General features: G+C 41.9%; 2 protein-coding genes across 4 annotated transcripts in view; both read right to left on the reverse strand.

Moving 5' to 3' along the window:
* hipk3a (homeodomain interacting protein kinase 3a) overlaps positions 1-12352 on the reverse strand; it is a 36218-nt gene extending 23866 nt beyond the window's left edge. For 2 of the 3 annotated variants that reach the window (XM_042707382.1, XM_031565331.2), the window contains exons 1-2: positions 11671-12352; positions 8650-9907 (exon numbers count right to left, since the gene is read on the reverse strand). In XM_042707382.1, the coding sequence (XP_042563316.1) occupies positions 8650-9907; positions 11671-11746 (1334 nt within the window). In that variant the 5' untranslated portion in view covers positions 11747-12352. The remainder of the gene's footprint in view (positions 1-8649; positions 9908-11670) is intronic. The other variant, XM_042707383.1, reaches the window with a different exon arrangement.
* A 1267-nt stretch (positions 12353-13619) lies between these two features.
* On the reverse strand, positions 13620-19170 carry tcp11l1 (t-complex 11, testis-specific-like 1). The gene is made up of 10 exons (XM_012839088.3): positions 18920-19170; positions 17927-18114; positions 17409-17541; positions 17090-17210; positions 16581-16801; positions 16132-16268; positions 15826-16010; positions 15269-15450; positions 14960-15132; positions 13620-14519 (listed from the first exon to the last, which is right to left on the reverse strand). The coding sequence occupies exons 2-10, from the start codon at positions 18081-18083 to the stop codon at positions 14296-14298; spliced, it is 1533 nt and encodes a 510-aa protein (XP_012694542.2). The 5' UTR covers positions 18084-18114; positions 18920-19170; the 3' UTR covers positions 13620-14295.
* Positions 19171-19457: the final 287 nt, after the last annotated feature.

The raw sequence follows: 19457 nt of genomic DNA on the forward strand, positions 1-19457 counted from the left end.
CACTGGGGATCTGCTACAGCAGTGTGTGCATGTTGTGGCGGCCTGTGCCTGCTTGAAAGAGTGAGTAGTCTGCACACATGCTCCGCCGTCAAAAACACCAGCCCCAGCAGTCCCTTCATTAACGCAGGAATCTGGCCAAATAGGCCTGCCCTGTCTGGCTTGAGACAGGTCCCAGGTCAGCTGAGGCCCGGGCGCCCTTTCAGGGGAGCCTTGTTAGCCTTCTGTTCCTCATCTGTTAGAAAAAGAAACACGCTGTACTAAGAACACGTTAAGCCTCTACGTGCTCAGTGAGACAAGTGTGAAAAGTTGGTATGGTATTTTGAAGAGAAATTCAGGCTAGGCTGATGCATAGATATAGCCCCAGTGGTGGAGGGGAGGTGTTGTTGCATAACAGTGAGTGACTTTATCTCTGGGGAGGTGGCTGCAATGGAGATCTAGTTCAGACTTTGACATCACATTCATACTGTACACAACTAAAGACAGTTTGCCTCATGAACCATTTATGGTTATTCATGTACGATTCGGAATTTAAAAATAAAACATCGCAAGCTACTACATGATGTGTCTGTGTGAGGTGCACAAGTTCGGTTTATTGCTGTCCTGAGGATAATGAGGAAGTCAAGTTTCAAGCATGCAATACCTCCTGTTTATAAAGAAAATCAGTAAAAAGCAGAACAGTTTTGGAGGGTCAAAACTCCCCTTGTTTTCCGCTCTCATCTCGAAACACTGCACTACTTCTGAAGCCGTCTGAAAGTGGAGCGCACTCCCAGTCCACACGCCTCCTGGCATCAGCCAAGCGGCTCTGAACAGCGCAGGCCTGTGATCTCTCCCAGGCTCCGCCGAGAGATCCTGTCTTCCACTCGTCACAGCAGGAAGCTGCCCAGCTTTCAAATACATTGCACAACTAGCCTATATGGGCCATGGCGTGAGAGCTTAAAGCAGCACAGCGCACACTTGACTGCTTCTTGGATGGTCTGGATCAGCAGCTCAGGTCAAAGAGATCATGTGCTGACCAGCATCAAGTGTTCCTTCATGTGTATCTGCAGAAACCTGCCTATGGTCAGAGTGCTGCTTAGCAAGCAGCAGCATTTCTGACGGTACACACAAGAGCCCATTCAGGCAGCCCAGGCACGTGCCCTTGTTCCTCGGGCTGCGGTTAAATGGGAGTGGCAGGTTACACAACTGATACATAGTGTTCCTTTACAGTTCTGGTGCAATAATCCATGAGAAAACTCTGCAACAACACCAAAACAGAAATGTCCACAGCAGATCTTTAGCGGGGACTAACAGAGACTCTGGTGACATGGAGGGAAGTGGTATGGCCAAGTTCATCCTTGAGGGTCTTGGGAAGGACAGTAAGAATTTGAGTGAGCATCTAGAATTTATCCTTAAATCAGCAATACTGTCTTCTGAGTTCCAAGTGTGTTCTACACTTACAGGGAGCATCATTTAAATCACCATTTCCATGTGTGCGATGCAGCAGGGGCAATTAGCATGCTCCCCGATTAGCCAGAGAGACTAAGCACATCTAGGCAACATGATTAACCTAATGGGCATCTCTTATTCATGGCCGTGATCGACTGCACAAAAAACAAACTTCCTCAGAAAGTGTCAGAGGAGTCTTAACTGTAACCTACATGACAAAACCCAATAGTACCACTAACCACACCTCAAAACAGATGGAAGCGCACCCACACAGATAAAGAAATTAAAAAAAGGCAGTGGCCTCTTATATCAAATGAAATGGCACACCTTCTTAACACGCACAGTGCAGTGAAATTAAATACTAACTATTCTACTTTGGTTCCAGGAAAGCTAACCTACATCCATCTGATCTTACATGTTAATTATTCAGCCAACGGCCTTGTCATTCTAGCCACTGGATGGGCACATGGGGCTAAGCCTTTAACCAAGTAAAACCAAACCAATTTCAGACCAAGACCATGCCACATAGGCTGCATAACTATCCCGATAAGAACTGCCTACATTTTGCTAACATTATTTAATGAGGAGAACCACCAACCAGACAATATGCAGTTCCAAGCTATGTGTAGTTTAAAGTTTATGTTCAAGACCACCCACGCTTAACATAAAATAATGCAAAGGAGGACAATAAAACGGAAAGCACACCTGACAGTAAAGTCAAATCCCTTTTTTAATCCTGGACTCTAACCAATGTTTCTCTCAGTTTAATATCCTGATGCCTATGGAAAGTCAGTCACCAGTTGGCATATCAAAGATCTACTTTAAAGTCAAAAGAACTGGGAAATGTGGCAACCAGTACTTAGGAGGTGAACAATTGCATGACTGTTTGATTGTGATGGACATGCACCACAAAGGTGTAGATTACATTAGATTCAATTCTCCTTTATCGTCTTTGTGTAGAGTATGGGTGCAAGGCCAACGAAATGCAGTTAGCATCTAACCAGAAGTGTAACCAGATAAGTGCAGGAAAAGTACGTACTACAGCAGAAGTGAGGCTACATTTCACAATATGTACAGTGGTGGACAGTGGAGAGCAAATATTATCTATGTAAATCATATTAAATACAGATATTGGTCAGAGTTACAGAATGAAGTGCAAATGTAGGGTTGTAAGTACAGTATGAATAGCATATGCACATTTGTATGTAGAGCATAAACAACACATGGAGAGACTCCTCTAACACCTGCCGATAGGGATGGGGGTGAGGAGATGGTTAGGGTGGGAGGCATCCTTGATGTGGTTCTTCATCCTGCCCAGGCAGAGCTTGTGATAAATGCTCTTGATGGTGGGTAACTGGGTGCTGGTGGTCCATTAGGCCGTTTTCACCACCCACTAGCGTGCTTAACTGTCGGGTGCTGAGCAGCTGCAATGTCACACTGACATGCATTTTGTGTGTATGCTCCCAATGGTAGAAGTCCACCAATATCTTGAAAGGGCTAAGGAAGTGCAACTCATTCAGCAACTATTTAAACTGGTGAAGTTGGCAATGCAGACACAACCCATTTAGAGAATTCCTAAACCGGTTTGAAAAGGTCAAATCCAGGTGTGGCTGAAGTCAAAACCATGACTCTCCAAACTCACATCTTGGGCTTCAGGCCCAGAATTCACTCACACTCTCGAAAGAGGACGCACTAGTAAACACAGAAACTAGCCAAAGCTCTAAGTAGTTTCATGCGAGGCATTTGAAATATGCTATACACTCACTGACTCTTGATTATCTGGCAATAAAAAAAAACAGCTTCCCTATTGGACATAAGAGTTCAGCCACATCTACCAGGTTCACTTCCTCACCGCTTACCTTACTGATGTAAATGGACAGCATCTGTTCATTATGGTGATGGAATGGGTCACTGACTTTTCCTTTAATAATGTGAAAGAATGTGGGTAATTCAATTTCAAATCGTATTTGCTTTTGCTTCTGCCACTAAAAATACATAAAACTATGATAAAGGGCTTTATAATTAACATTCCAAAAAAGGTCACTGCCATTCTACACCACTGGCCTTCTTCCATTTAAGACCGGGGCTTTTCCTTGGGCTTAAGCACGGGCGAATAGCCTCGGTCTTCGGGTTCCATTAAGAAGTTGGAATATTGGCGACATTCACAAAACAAAGAACATCTACACTAGAAACTTCTGAACAGTGTTTAGCAATGATTGTGCAAGTACATGTAAAAGAAATGTAAATGATACTTCAAGATGTCATAAAATTGTTGGACACAGTGTCCTTGATTCTTCTGTAAAGTTTTGATTTATCAGTAGAAATTCAAGTTTTTTTTCCATTGCTAGGCAATCTAAACCAGTTATTAAATTGATCCGGTTTTATTGTTGCCCTGTATTTCACTCCAAAAGTCCCTAGTTGAGCCCCGGTTGGGCCCTGCCCCATTCCAGGACGAACAGAGGCCATTTGGGCAATGGCACCGGTCCAGCCTCAGAGATGGGAAAAAAAAAAAAAGTCAAAAGGCTTTTCCCCAGACAGCGGGGCTTCACCACATAGTGGAGATGTGTCACATGAAAACAAACATGTTGTGGTGCCTGTACAAATATTCCATTCATTTTCTTCCCCACTGTGTCTACAGCAGTGGTTCCCAACCTTTTTTGGCTTGTGACCCCACTTTGACATCACAAAGCTGTAGTGACCCCAGATATTCAAAACACTGACAATTTTTTGCAAAAATATATTTATTTTCAATCAAGTAGGCCTAATAGAATTACAAACTAGGTTGCAAGTAAACGTTCATTTTAGACCACATTAAGTGAGGATTTTATGGGCTACAAATTAATTAATTCTGAACAAACAATGGCAAGGCTAAGTAGGCTACAAATATGAGCTAAATATGGGCTCACCATATTTAACACTTCCAACCCTAAGGCCTGTTTTTGACTTTGTTAGGTAGTCTGCCATGCCTGATATTTTTGTATATTTCACCTAACTAAAAACAATGAGGCAAAAGTGGCATTTATTATTATATTCTAGAATACCTCAGCAATAATAAAATTAGAGTAAACTGAATGTAATCAAACAAGTTTTTATTAAAATTAAATCTAAACATACTCTTACAAAAAACTAGTTTCAGAGGTGCTCAGACTTTGTACAAAGACACATTGTAAATATTTGGGAAGTTTTCTTTTGTACTCTGAACCTTGAAAACATATGTGTTATCTCCACATAGGTGAGTTTAGCATTCAGAAAGTGTTTCTGGTTTCTATACTAATTCTAAGTAATTTAGCAAGTGACACTTTCTTCACCTAAACCACAATGAATATTGATGAGTTAGGTCTGAATGTATTTGCGATTGCCACCCCCCATTATCACGTCCTGTCAGAACAATGGCTTGTGAACATGGATGACGTTCTTTACGGGAGCGTAATTACTTCACGGGAATACTAAATTCTGTGCAGACAACAAACTCCAAACACCGACGTTTGTAGCCTAATAAAATTAAGTATGCGTATGATATGTTTTTTTTTTTTACTGTAGAATAGTCTTAGCGACATGAAGTAATTTATATGATTCAAAATCGCCTTGCCGAGTTGACGGAATTCGCCTACACTCAGAACTCCATAATATGACATGCGTGTTACTCCCTGTAAGTTAATCAACAGCATTCATTACAAGAGCTAGTCAAACGAAGACAACTTACTCATCACAAATATCCTCGGCTTGGTCAAGGCGAAGCTCAAAGTGGATACATTTTCCCTCATCGTGTTCAGCTGTATGTATATGAGGTAAACGTGGACTTGTTTACAGGCGAAACGGGGTGTTTTCAAAGTAGTTGTGGCCACGTCACAACCCAATAGCGATCGCCGATTTACCATGCATTTATCATATGAATAGCCGTCATTTGAGGGGTTGTTTTGAATTGTGTCTGGTGTTTTTATTTTTATAATAAAAAAAAATTATTTATGTTTTTGTATTGATCACTTACTATGTCAGGCGACCCCATTTCAATTCCATGCGACCCCACTAGGGGTCGCGACCCCAAGGTTGGGAACCACTGGTCTACAGGCTTTGCCAATGGTAATGGGGGCCGAAGAAAAGACGATAACAAATCCAACTTTAGGCAGGTAAAATAATTAATAATAGTTATTTAAAATAAAAAAAATAAATAAATTAAAAAAAAAAAACAGTGCTTAAGCCTTAAGAGACTTCGACTACAACTACACAACTACGACTACATAGAATAGCAGACAAATGAATAAAATATACTATGGAGTTTTGATCAACAGCAGAACAAAAGCAATACTACATTCTTTTATTGTTTGTAAATTTAGAAAAAGTCAATTTGTTCACCACGATTATTTTGTGTTTTACAACAGCATAAACAGCCTTCCAGTATATGACATCAAAACAACTACGACTAGAGATCTCATGTCCAAGGACCACACTCATAAACTCACCACCACCAGTATACAGTCAAGGGAACATTTCTTCTAATTGATAAATATAGTTTTCCTGTGTGTTGCCCTTTTAATAGGTCTACAAAAGAAGCCTGCTTTAGTTTGGAAGTGAAGGAACCGGAATTAAGATATTTAGTTTAGTAAGTATGTGCCATAGTCAATAATTCAATCTTTCTTATATCTTGCTGAAATTGTTACTTTTATTTGGATTTAACTAGTATGTAAGAATTTCTGGGTGAATATACTTTGATGGGTTGACCTAAGGAGTGAGGTGTGACAGTGGTCTCACCTCCCCCCCAGGTCAAAACAAAGAGCCTTGTCTCCAAGGCCTATTTGAATAGACGGTAACATCCCTTAAACTCAGTGTATTTCAAATGAAAATCAGATAAGCTAAGGTGAAGCGCTGTGAGTGAGTGTGGAACTTCAAATCTCTGTCTCAACAATGTGTGGCTGCCATTGTTCAAGATTAAACCTTAATCATAACTGACTAAAATCCAGGATTGGGTCTCCAATATATGGTATAAAATTAAATACTATCAGAAGCTCAGATCCACAGTACAACTAGTGTGTGGATCAGATTCTCCTTTTCCAGAATATTCACAGAAGTCATTAATCAAGCAAGCAAGCAAGCAAGCAACATTTTAGTATGTATGCAGCTATGGTGGCCCATGGTATAATTCTCCATAACAATCGACTTAATGAATAAATATGAACGTAAGTAATGTAAATATAAATGGCTGGTATCCCAATACAGGTTATACAATTCACCAATCAACAAAGTGTAACCAGCAGTGTCTCTCTCAGCGAGTGGAGCCCATGTTAAACCATCTGTGAGTTGTGAGTGCAGGTCTGAGAGAAGTGAGACAAAGGCTAGCATACCAGTTTCTTTGAAATGCACAACAGTGCACATTTTTGTCTAACAAGGTACCTTGTCAGGAAAAGGATATGCTTATCAGTAGGCACATTAAAAGTGCATAAGAGGTAAGGCTGCACAAAAATGCAAACCCCGATGCAAGTCGTTCAGCAGGAACCCAGCAAACCCCTAAAATCCCCAAACAGAATCTGTAGACATGTGCAAGCAGCATGAGAAAATACGATCAGTGGAACACGCTCATATTTGCTCAAGGCTCATGCTTTAAGAAGCCACTTTGTCAAAAAAAAAAGCAGCAAACTGTACCATCTGTGGCTTACGGAGTTGAAGACTGCTAGCAAAGATGACAATGTCGGGGGAAAGAAACAGCCACAGACTTTGGCTGGAATTATGCTGCATTTGGTCTAAAGCCCTCTGTGCTTCATACTGAGAAGTCTGGGGGCTATGAAGCAAAAGGCCGCCTTACTGAACATGCCAAACCTTAACCCCCACTGATCTTTATCAGCTGGGACAGAGCACTGACCTTCAGGCAGGGACACAGACATCTAAAGATAACAACCGAAAAGCATTCAATTACAGAGGGCTACGCAGAGGCAGAATGTTGGGTACAGCATCAGATGTAGATTCTTTCATTATTCTCCTGTATGTTTAAATGCAATTGCTGAAGATGACGACAATTGCCGCCTCTCAATAAAACATCACATTGTTTTACTTCAGTTTATTTTTTAAGTAAATTAAAGCCACAGGATTTTCCTTTGTCTTGCTGCCAAACTGATGGCTGGTCTTTACCAGAACAGAGGCTGTATCATCCTACTTTGAAACATAAGAACACATTATGGAAGAGAAGCTGAAGTGGTTTGTTATTTCTTAACAACCTTTCAACTGATTGTTCCTGTGATCTGCTTCCCCCGGTTCCCCCCCTATTGCATGCAGGTCAGGGAGTACACTCAACACCTAGCCTTACACTTCACTGCAGTATTACATAATGTCCCCAAGCTTAGTCAAACCAATCACCAACTGGCAGAGAACATGGAGGTCGAGGGCACGGTGCAAAACCTGAACACTCTGTGCATGCTTGTCTCGGAGCACAAGGTCTGTAAATGGTGGACGTAAAGCCTTGATTGCAAAAGGAACTCCCGATTAGAGCATAGACGTAGCCGTAGAAACAGGAAGGTGCCGGCCCTACACTGCTCTTCCTGGCTTTCACCATTTCACACCCAGGCTAAGCGTTCGTCTACAAATTGCCCCGCTCAAAAGTTATTTCTTCAGTTATGACGAACACACACAAAATATTGGCCACACTGGGAAGGCACACGGAGACGTGACTTCTGCACAGTTACACAGGCAACTTGAGGTCATAAATCTGGTCAGAGCCCTGGGGGCAGAGTGTGCCTGTGTCACGGCCAATGTGCCTTGGAACAGTGAGCAGGGTCGGCATTGTGGTTTCCACACGAACATCAGCATTCTTCATAGTTCAAGCACTGAGAGCAGCTTAGGACAAGACTCTGTGAACTTTCCTTCTGCATACCGAGACACGAATGCCAAAAGAGCCATTCTGTTCAGATAAACAAGCCTGCTCCTCAGGTAGGTTGTGCAACAGAATACTTATGGGTGTAACCGCTTCACAAAAACCACTGCAGTTGTGAGAACATACTTGCTGAGAATCAGAAGGTGATTAACAACCTCATGTATTGGTAGTGTGCTTGACTACACAGTAAATAAACCTGTTTTTAGCACATTCTAAGGGAAAAGAAATCCCCCCCCCCCAATTCTTTTGCATAGAAATATTACTTCCCAAGAAAATTGCTATGGGTTTGAAAACCCATCCTATTCCTTTACACATCAGTGCACACCCATCTTCTTAAAAATGAAAAGAACAAAGAGCATTCTCACCTGTAATATCGGGACTGCAGGTAAGTAGAGCAGACGGCCTTAGATACATGGCTGGCTGAGCCAAAGTCGATGACTTTGACCCTGTATGGCTGACGCACTGGGTCCACCAACATGATGTTCTCAGGCTTTAGGTCAGCGTGGATCAAGCCCAAGCTCTTGAGCTTCTTCAGTGCTGTGGCCACCTGCTGCAGCACAGGCCGAATCACTTTAAGCGGCAGTGGACTGAACTTGTTCTGCTTCAAGAAGTCGTACAGGTTCTGCTCCAGCATCTCAAACACCAGGCAGGTGTGGCTGCGGTGCTGGAAGCACTCAAAGGCCTGCACCAGGTTGTGCTCCTCCGCATTCTCCCTGCTCAGACGGGCCAGGATGCTCACCTCGATCTGACCTTGCCGCGCATACGACGGGTGGTTCTTGAGGATCTTGATGGCCACGATCTCACTGGTCCCACGTTTCCAGCATTTGACTACCTGGCCGAACGTCCCACGGCCCAGGAACTCCAGCACCTCGTAAGTGTTCTTCACGGAGCAGATCACCTCATGCTGAACCAGCTGATAGTCCCCTTCTGCTGTCCCAGTCACTGCCCCAGTCCCAGCCTCTTTGGGGGGTACTACTACTGCTGCTGCTGCTGCTGCTGCACTCCCTACATTAGTTTGCAACATGGCAGGCAGAGTGGAACAGTCCTCTACTATCTGCATGGTGTTTGTACTGTTCTCAAAAGCCCCACTTTTACGTTTAAGCCCACATCTCACGGGCCTGTCAGCCAAGTCCAAGTCTTCACTGAGGTCTTCTTCCTCCTCACCACCTTGCCCCGGCCCACCCCCTCCAGAACTGCTGCAGCTGCTGCGGCCACTGTCTCCTCCGTCCGATCCGGCTGCTGCTGCTGCTGTCGCCGTCACGCCACGGCTGCACTCCGGCCCGCCCTGCTGTGCTGAGGCCACCTCCTGCGAGCGGATGACTCCTTCAAGGGGGTCAGGGGCTGCTGACAGGTGCCCAGTCGGCACTGTTTGCTGGGGCACAGCCTGCAATGAGTCCTCCCCCGCTGGGGGTTTGCAAGTTGTTGACTCTTCAGTCTCTGAAGGAGAGACAATATTAGTTGGGGCTGCAACGTTTATATTAACACCAATCACATAAGCTTGAGGGACCCTTTCATGGTATGCACAGTGGCTGAGCACAACTCTGGGTTTCTTCACATTGCAAAAGGCACTTGTCTGGGTTTGATAAACATGTGGTGGGTACACCAAAACCTGTGAGGCCATACCTGAAATACAAAGACAAATAAGCAGTGTTAAATATCTAACCTCAATGTTAAAAAGAAGAAGTCTACACAAGGGAGCAAACCGTTTTGTTTCACACCGACACACTTTCAAGGAAACTTCTTAACTACATCAACAGGCATATAGAGCATAGCTCCACAACCCACCACAGGAAAATGTTCAGACAATTCCTCATTCAGTGTACAGTCAGTACAGAACACTGTGTCAGTGTAGGACACTCTGTACTCATGACAGAGGAACAAGGCAAAGCACAGTCCAAGTCCATAAAAAGAGTGTGCCATCATGCGACAAGCCAAAACTGAATACAATTCTAAATAAGAAACACATTCAAACCTTCTACTGACACATCACAATAAAAGATTCAACTGAAATGGGTCAATGGTTTCAAAAACTGGGTCCCCTGGGAACAAGTAATGTTATTTGTTCCCAAGTACTGACAGTCTAAGATACAGTTTGGCATTGTACTATTAAATAGTCCGCATTTAAGGTCACCATAGAGCGTTTAGACAAAATAATTATAACAATGAATAACAATTCACAAGACTGCTTGGGAGTCATTTACTCAAATGGAAACGGGCTAATCACAGAATTCAGCTTTTGTGCTTATTGATGTTTTCAATGTGACTTAATTTGATAGCGTTTCAACACATTGCATAACACAGGAGCTTTAATAGTGTTGTCAGGTTGAGGCATGTTTGCAGAAACTTTCGAGCAAACTAATGCCGTTAACCATTGCTGTTTTCTGGACAACCAATGTGTCACCACGGGCGACGTGTTCGTATAACATTTACATACAAGTAAGGTAATGGTCAGCTGTGGCACTGCTCACAGTCTGAGTTCCGATAATCTCTACAGTCTGCGGAGATGAACGTTACCTTCATTGGAAAACTGGTGTCAACAGAGCACACAGTTACAGAACATTCTGAAAGGCACATAACTGAACAGGTGGTTCCACAAGAACCTTTTAAAACAGACCAAAGAAAGGCCAAGTCATGTTAGCGCGAACTGTCATAGATGACATTATTACTAGTTCCATGCATTTACGTAAACTAGCTCCCTAAACCCATCGGATACGTTGCTAGCTTGGAGTGACTTGCACTGCTGCATTTGGTAAACCTAACTAGCCATCTAGCTAACCACACATAGCTTGCTAGTTGGCTTTATTACAGTGAAGAATTAAGAAACTACGCTTGGGCGATACAGTCATCGGTATTCTATATAACAATTAAGACTGATCTCGAGCCTGGTATGACAAAAATACAACAAAGGCATTGACACCCTTATTGTGACAACAATTCAATGTTAACTAACCCAAGTAAGTAAGGTTTGCTAGTAGTACTTATAGACACTATTCATAGCTAGCTTTCCAACCCTGCGAGCTAGCTACTTAACTGCGTAGACGAACAGCATCGCCTTCGCTGTCTCAATTCTCGCCACGAAGCACTAGAATGGCAGGCCTTGATGTGTTATCAGATATGTTAAAATGAAATATTTGTAACAACTGCTTGTTCATTGAAATCATAAACAGCACACTAGTTCCGTTCGCTTCCAGTTCCAGAGAAAGCAATTCTCGCGAACACAACTTCAGAGATAGTTGGCTAGCCAGCAAACTGTTAGCCGATGTTAGCTGGCTAGCCATAACTTACAGTGTTGTCCTACTAAACAGAAAATGCATTTAGCGATCATCGATAACCTCATTTCATTCGCATGGTATATGATTCTTGGTATAAGATAATAAACGACGTACCTTTACAGGCCGTTGCGATGGTCTGAACTCCAGTCTTCTCTGAACATGTTCTGGAGTTAATTTTTGCCCACACCATGCTCAGAACGCTTGCCTTGCTGCCATCTTGTCCTCCTGGACAACAGCGGAGACATCGGCGTCGACAAATCCCAAACCCAACACATTTTTAACTTCGTTTAACTTGCATTTTCAGCTTTAGGGGGAATAATCACAGAGCCCATGGCGTAATTAAAGACCCCTGGTTTCGAAATATGCTCTTCCAGTTTTTGCTGATAGGGAGAAAAGCCCCATATTTACACTCTGAAAAGAGCCCTAACCCAATCCTCCGCCTGCTGTCGTGTACCACTTCCCTGGTTTATGTGCACAGACACAGCGTCGCGGCCGGGTTTGCTTCGCTGACTGGGTAGCTAGCTAGCACGCTACGTTCCACCGGACAACTTCAATGTTAGTTGCTCCCACCCAAGATAAAACCTTTGGTTCCCACCCACGTTAACCGAGGAGCATAACTGTACCATCAGCATACCACGTCACCTTTAGACTCCAATGCAACGTGATTTAAGTGTGATATAATTGCAAGTACATATATTTTCCTGTGTACATGTCAAATACTTAATCCACACGGTAAGTGTATGTTGTCCCGTTTCGGAATGAGACGTATTTGAAGGAAATGGCAACAGGTGTCGAGTACCCACAAGCCAACATGCTAACCCATGCAGATAGATGGCCAATGCCAATCAAATGTATGGCATGTACTGTGTTGGAGTGCAGGCGTGCATCGTTTCTCTTTTCAACATAATTTGTGTTTGTATGTCTTTGTGAGTGTTGCATATGATTAAAAACAATGTAAAACCCAATTCGTTATAGAGTTTCAATATCAGATATGAATCTGCAAGTGGGAGTATCAAGTGATTTTTGTCAAGTAATTATATTAAGAAAACCTATTTTATGTGCACTTTGCATATAGCTTGAGGGTATTGAGTTAAAATAGCCTCAATATTTACAGTTTCAGTGGTCCCCATACAACTAAAGGTAAATATTTCGGTCTTTTAGATAATTCACAATACACATGCACACTGGTTTGGTCGTCTCATAGAGCAGTATCAGTTCCCTATATCTGGGAATTGAGGAATCAATTTTCGAAATAATTGATTAATATAAAAAGTGTTGTTTTAATTAGATACCATTTGACATCAAGAAAAAACAGATGTCGCCCTTAGATTCAGCTCTGAAACCTGTGGCTTACCAGGATTTGTTACTTTAAGAAATTGTTAATATCCTAAAAGACTCCAGTGAACGTTTTTGAGGGGGTTTCATGGGCCAAAAGCATGGCGTAAGCAACAAAGACCCACAAATATAATTCCATGTATCTCTAATAATCATATTAAGCTCAACAGTACAACTGCCAGTCCCCTTTTTTGATCAGTAGCTACTCAAATACACTTTGATCCATTAATGTTGTAGAACTCTGCGTGGTTGCCATCTAGTGTTCAAAATATTAACTGCACATTTACATATACCTGATCTTGCGATATCACAAACAGACCCAACAACGAATACCTACATTTTCAGACAACTTGATAATGTTGCAGACATATTTATTTGCATGAAGCGTTCAGTTTAAATGCCAGTTTAAAGTTTGTATTATTGTAGTGATAACAGTTGATGATACCCAGAAACTAGTCAAATAAAAGCAGCACGCAGTGCTCACTCCATAATTTAATGTTAATCTTTAAATAACAAGTGCAAAAATAACTACATATTCAAGAATTAAAATGAATACCAAAGATGGTTTAAAAACCAACATAAAATAATTTTCTTAAAAAAAAAAATGTATAGAGAAAAAGTGCTGCTTAGAATCATCTTACAGTTGACCTAAACACAGGAACATCAATCATCCCAGTCTGACTAGAGAGGATTGAAAACAATTAATGTATGTAAAAAAAATAACAGAAGAACTGTTGATGATTCAAGTCATTTTCTTGTCCAACAATTTCCATCCTAAATGCATATATGCTGTGCAACAGAACGCATTGATTTCCAATAGCCCAATAATACTGCAGTCTGACCACTTATCGCACAGTTACAAAGATGTGAGAATGTGAGATGAGTAACGAGAAAACCAAATGATTCTGTGGGTGCCAGCAGTGAGAAAATATTGGTACCATTAATTGGTACCATTATTTACATATCACACAGGAAGTTGATAACATTTGGTGCAGCTATTGTGTCATCTCTCATGGCATTAAAAGACAATCTGAACACAAAACTGAAGATGGACAACTGCAAAGCATGCTAAGGCACCAGTCAATAATGTCAATACCTTTCACCCCCTGTAAATCGCAAATACAAATCTTCAATTCCTCCTACTCACCTGAATTTCCAAACAATCAAACATTTCATAAGACCTTTTCAAAAAAATCAAGAATAAGGAATGTTACATTTCACCTGTCCATTTTGTTGCAAGTGCATCACAAATTATAAGCATATATAAGTGTGCATTTTAAGAGTAGGTAATGTAGGTGGGTTTCTTTATTTAGTATTTTTGCTGTCACACTGGCGAGACTCCATACCTACAGTATAGCTAGAGGGAAAGCCTGGCTGCTGGGATATAAGTGAAGGGCTTTATACTCAGGGCTCAATTTTTGCATTTTCCTCATCTGTCAAGATGGCCTGGAGGAGATCCTGGTAGAAAGGAGAGTAGACCAGTTTGTTGAAGTTCACCAGACGCCCAAGCCGGACAGCAATATCTTCCAGCTCTTTACTGATGGGTGCAAGACCCCCCGGCAAGGCTACAGGACTCCTGTGGGGACTGGACTCCAGAAAAGCCAGCAGATAGGTCTGTATGCGAGAGTCTGTGGAGAGAGAGTCAGGCGTAAAGATGTAATGTACATATGAAAGACAGGTCAAGCATACGCAACTGATCCTTCACAACAAGGGATTTGAATAATAGTCAGTGTGGTCCAGACCTTTAGTCCTGTGTACCATCAATCTTTTGTTTGTTGTCTCAAAGGCCACAATAAATTATTTGAGATTGCAAAATCTATAGAGATTTGTTATGTCTGAATATAGCCTATAATTTAAACTCAATAGCCATATCCTCTTTGACATGATTTGGCCATTTCAGGACATTCAAATTACATAGTCAAAAATATTTATTTTTAAGGTCTGTTCAGGTTTCCCTTATGAATTATTTTTCTTCCTCTAATTTATAATGTTCATACTTTTTGAAAACCTCTATAACTGTACTCCACCTACAAAAACACTCAACCAATAAACACAGCCATATGCGCACCTATAAGCCTTAAAATAGGGTTGTCAGGGCAGCTGACTGCAGCAATCTGGCCTTTCAAAGCACTTTGCCGATCCCTGGCGAAAGGAGAGAAAGCGTGCTTTGACGAGCACTCCTCTAGCTCCGCACACATCCGCTCCCCTATGGTTGCGAAGGCCTCCTCTGCATTGAATGAGCTGTAAAACAAAGACATCATTATGAAATCACATTAGGGAACACGTCACCGATGCACAGAAGACTACACTGTTCAAGGCAAGATGTCCGTTACAAATTGCATGTCTTTTTTTTTTTCCGGATATGCGTTTGGCTTACGGTGTATGCCTGTCTGCTAACAGCACTCTGACAGTATTCTTCAGACGGTCCATGAGGCCTGGCAGGCCTGAGATGGCATCCCCAGCACTATTGTACACGATCAACAGCACTGATGCCACTGTTGTCAGCTGCTCCAACTCCAGCTGCATTTCCTGGAATCGTACCTGGTCCATGAGCATCGTCTTTATGGATGGTGTAAGGATGAGCATAAATGAAAGAGAGCGAGGGAGTCGGGATAATGAGTAAGACAGACAGAGGAGCCATTGAGTCCTTATGTTATTTTTGTTAGATAAATTTACATTTACATTTAGTCATTTAGCAGACGCTTTTATCCAAAGCGACTTACATATGTATACACATTTTACATTTACACTGATGGCACACTGCACATCAGGAGCAATTAGGGGTTCAGTGTCTTGCTCAAGGGCGCAACCTTCTGATTACTAAACGACTTCTTTACCTCCTGTACCACTGCCGCCCCATAAATGTCTTTTCCTTTGTGCATATATATATTACACTTTTATCCCAGCATCCCTCTGTGTGCATGTATGACTGACCTCAGGAAAGGGAGCAGCAGAATGGTCCCACTTGAGCAGACACAGATAAGCATGATTGTGTACAGACAAGTGCCTTGCCCCTGCCACTGCCACTGCCACTGCCCCTGCCACGTTGCTTTGCTCCTCTCCATTTCTCAGGGAACTTGCGGAGTCTTCAAGCCATTTTCTGGTCAAATCCAATGCATCTGAAAAGCAACCAGTCTCCGTGTTAATGTTCCAATCACAGCTGTGTGCAACTTCAGGTCTGTGATGGTGAGCGACTCTATCCAATTAGTTCTAATGTGGTATTCATGTCATGTTGCTTACTTGGCTGTTTTTCGAGAAAATCCTGAAATTTTTTCCTTTCATACTCAACAGAGTGCTGTAGTAAATGTGGACGGATGCTTTTGACTGCAAAATTTGCCATGTCGATTTTCATCTTATCCAGAACTGAAAATATAGCCCTGGAATAGGAGCATATCTTTTGTTAAGCAACCAGAAGACTCATGTACAAGCATCGGTTAACATAGAAAAAAAATAGTACTAACATGCATGATGATTGCCATTTATTTTCTAGTTCAACTAGTAGATCATGGAACTAGCTTCAACAAGGTCATGTGTACAAGTACACCACCACTTTCATTGTAGTTCTGCATTTAAAGGCCATCTACTGTGCAATAGTATTTTAAAGTTGAAATCTCCACAATCAGCCATGTACTAACTCATCCATCTCTGCACCTTAACCTTAAGAGAAAAGGCAACAGTGGCTTTCTTACTTTAAGAGTGGCACAGTATCTGTGATGTCATGCAGTTCCCTGACTTCCTCATCTCTTAAGGGTGCACAGAGGGCTCCCATCATGCCGATGATGAACTGAGCCACCCTGCCAATGTCCAGAGCTCCATTCTCAGCCTGCTGCTGGATGAGAGAAAGATCCAGCGTCTCCTCTATCTGCCCCCGCAGACGGCCGTGAGCCGGCAGGAGGAACGACAGCAGAGTCTGGCATGGCAGAGGAGAGAACCACAGCTTAACCTTTTCAACCTGGGTATGTTCAGTGTACAAGTCTAGAGTTGACAGTTATGTAAATCTTCCCTCTCATAGTTGTGTCAAGTATTATGTGCAATCTTTAACAACTGGACAAAAAGACACACATAAGGGATACTCAGCAGCTTTTGATAGTGTACAAGACTTAATCTACCTTCCTTTGTTGTGACACTGAAACAATAATAATAATAATAATACTCAGACAAACAGAGGTGGCAGAAGAGGTTACATGTATACTCCTACCTCTTTGATCTCCCCAACCAGCTTGACTGCATGATCGTACATGGGCGGATCTTCACTCATCTGTGCTTCAAAACAATCCCAGAATGCCTTGTGCATGATGTCCTTTACTCTTTTTTCCAAGCTGTTCGTATAGAAACAATTATTTTATTACACAAACTGCAATGAGCATTTTCATGATTGCACCCTTAGGAAAAAAGATTGCATCACAAGCCTCTTGGCTGGAGGTCACAAGCAGTCACACAGCCTACACATTTAACAAAAAAAAAGCTGGGCTAGTTCAAATGAATTATGCACAACTTGGTCGATTCACAACACTCACCTTCCTTCAGCTGGTTCAGGGGGTTTCACTTGAAAGGTTCCATCCACCACAATCTCGTGAGCAAGCGCCATGTTAGTGACTCCTTTGGCAGTCTCCATGAGCTCCTCAACGGATACAAACATGGGAGGGCTAGCTATAAAAAGGTGGACATCATCATGTCATTTCCCTTAACAAGTTAGAAGTCCAGATTAAAGAATGATACCTAAATAAGACTGAAAATGTCTTTAAATGAAGTCAACACCCCTTGGAGTGGACCAACTAAGTGTTTTTAAATCCACAACACATTTGATCAGTGGACTAAAGCCTACTACCCTTATAGGTATGGACAAAAAAGAAAGCATCCCAGTTTGGGCTCAGGCTGTATATGCATCAGTATAATCAGTCCATTCTCTGCAGCAGCCGACACAGTACACTTAAATGTTAAAAATCTGGAATGAATAAAAGCACAGTGTGGTAACCCCAAAAATGCATACCTGCCAATTACAGAAATGCCTTAAAATTACTGGACTATAACTTACACTGAGGAGTCATTCTGTGGGGACTTGGTGTGTTCCTCCCCATTTGTTTCTGTACAAGCTCTTCAGCAGCATCAGTCTTGTCTGTAATGGTACCCGAGTCTCTTGAATCTGGTTGCTTATCTTCTTCATTTGAGGGCTGCTCGGATTCCTTTGGCATTTTATTGTCAGCACTGATTTGATCCTTAAAACTGGCAATAACACTCAAATTGTTACAATATAACAACATCTAAACAACCTAAGCAGTTCCACATTGTTACATTAAACCTATATTTGCCTAAGATTACAAATTATTTCTGAATGAAATTTCTTCACATTACTTTTTATCTTAAAAAAAAGTTGTCTTTCATTTTTTAATATATGGGCTACGTCATTTTTTCAGGACCTCATGTGTCAGTAAACTCAGCTATGCTCTAGATAGGTTGAGGATTTGGATAGTAATGCCATGTCATCATGGCAGACAAATACAAAAGAAAACACTGGAAAACCCTAGCTGAGCATGGTTAACGTTAGGTATTGACTAACAGCACTGAGTCGTTCTAGCATCTTCTTTTTTATTACGTAACTGCTGACAATTCCCTAGGCTCACTGGTCAATCATAATCACGCACAAATTAACGTTATCATAACGTTAACGTTTACATATTATGTTAGAAAACGTTGGTAACATCATGCACTATAGATGACGCTTGTTTTGCCGGAGTGTCATGATTTTGCAAAGGCCACACAATAGGCCACATGCTGGGAATTTGCTAAGGTAATAGTACCGCTGCCATTCAGACCACATTAGCTAGCATAACTCAGCATCATCCAGATAGGCCACCAAGAGATATGGGCTCACAGGCTCATCTAGCAAGCTAGCTAGCTTGCTAATAATATGCGACCACCTAAACGTTACCAAACATGAGTGGCCTACAGTAAGAAAAAATGAGTTATAGGTTTCTTTTCATCCTGACAAGGCGGTTATCACTAGGGCGTAGACTGGAATTATAGTTACCTGATGGGCGTAATATGAGGCCACAAGACAGCGCGAATATCCGAGAAGGGCGTCCAGAAACGTTGTTTATACAGGATATACACGAGGTTTTCTAAGTATCTGGCTTGCTAGCTAACGTTACTCACGGGGTGGTAATATTTACGGAAGTTTTGAACAGTACGACAATGTAGTTTTTGAACAGAATGGTCAGGAAATGAAGAACAATACAAAACTACAGCTCCCAAAAAGTGCAGAGATTTTAGCTCCGCCTATGTAAAATCTGTTGAACTGGGCGGCTCACGCCCACATTTCAGTTCTTCTGGTCGCAACCCTCTAAAATGAAACGGTTTAAATCTAAACGAACAACATTAGTTATATGCAACCTACTCAGACACCGAGAGTGAAAGCCCCAATGTATCCCCCAATGTTAGGATTTATTTCTAATCGTCATATTTGAAAGTTTCAGTTAGACCAGACCAGAGACAAACAGCATGCATCGAAATAGTTTTGATTATAAAATAAACAGGTAGGCCTTACAATGATACTTTTATTTGCAAAC

Source organism: Clupea harengus, chromosome 3 (assembly GCF_900700415.2).
Source record: "Clupea harengus chromosome 3, Ch_v2.0.2, whole genome shotgun sequence".
Taxonomy (NCBI): domain Eukaryota; kingdom Metazoa; phylum Chordata; class Actinopteri; order Clupeiformes; family Clupeidae; genus Clupea; species Clupea harengus.

Coding starts and splice junctions, on each gene's coding strand:
- tcp11l1 (XM_012839088.3), bottom strand. CDS start 18,083: ATGCCAAAGGAATCCGAGCAGCCCTCAAATGAAGAAGATAAGCAACCA. Junction 17,211..17,408: donor CCTGAACCAGCTGAAGGAAG/GTGAGTGTTGTG, acceptor CTATACGAACAG/CTTGGAAAAAAGAGTAAAGG. Junction 16,269..16,580: donor GATACTGTGCCACTCTTAAA/GTAAGAAAGCCA, acceptor CTCCTATTCCAG/GGCTATATTTTCAGTTCTGG.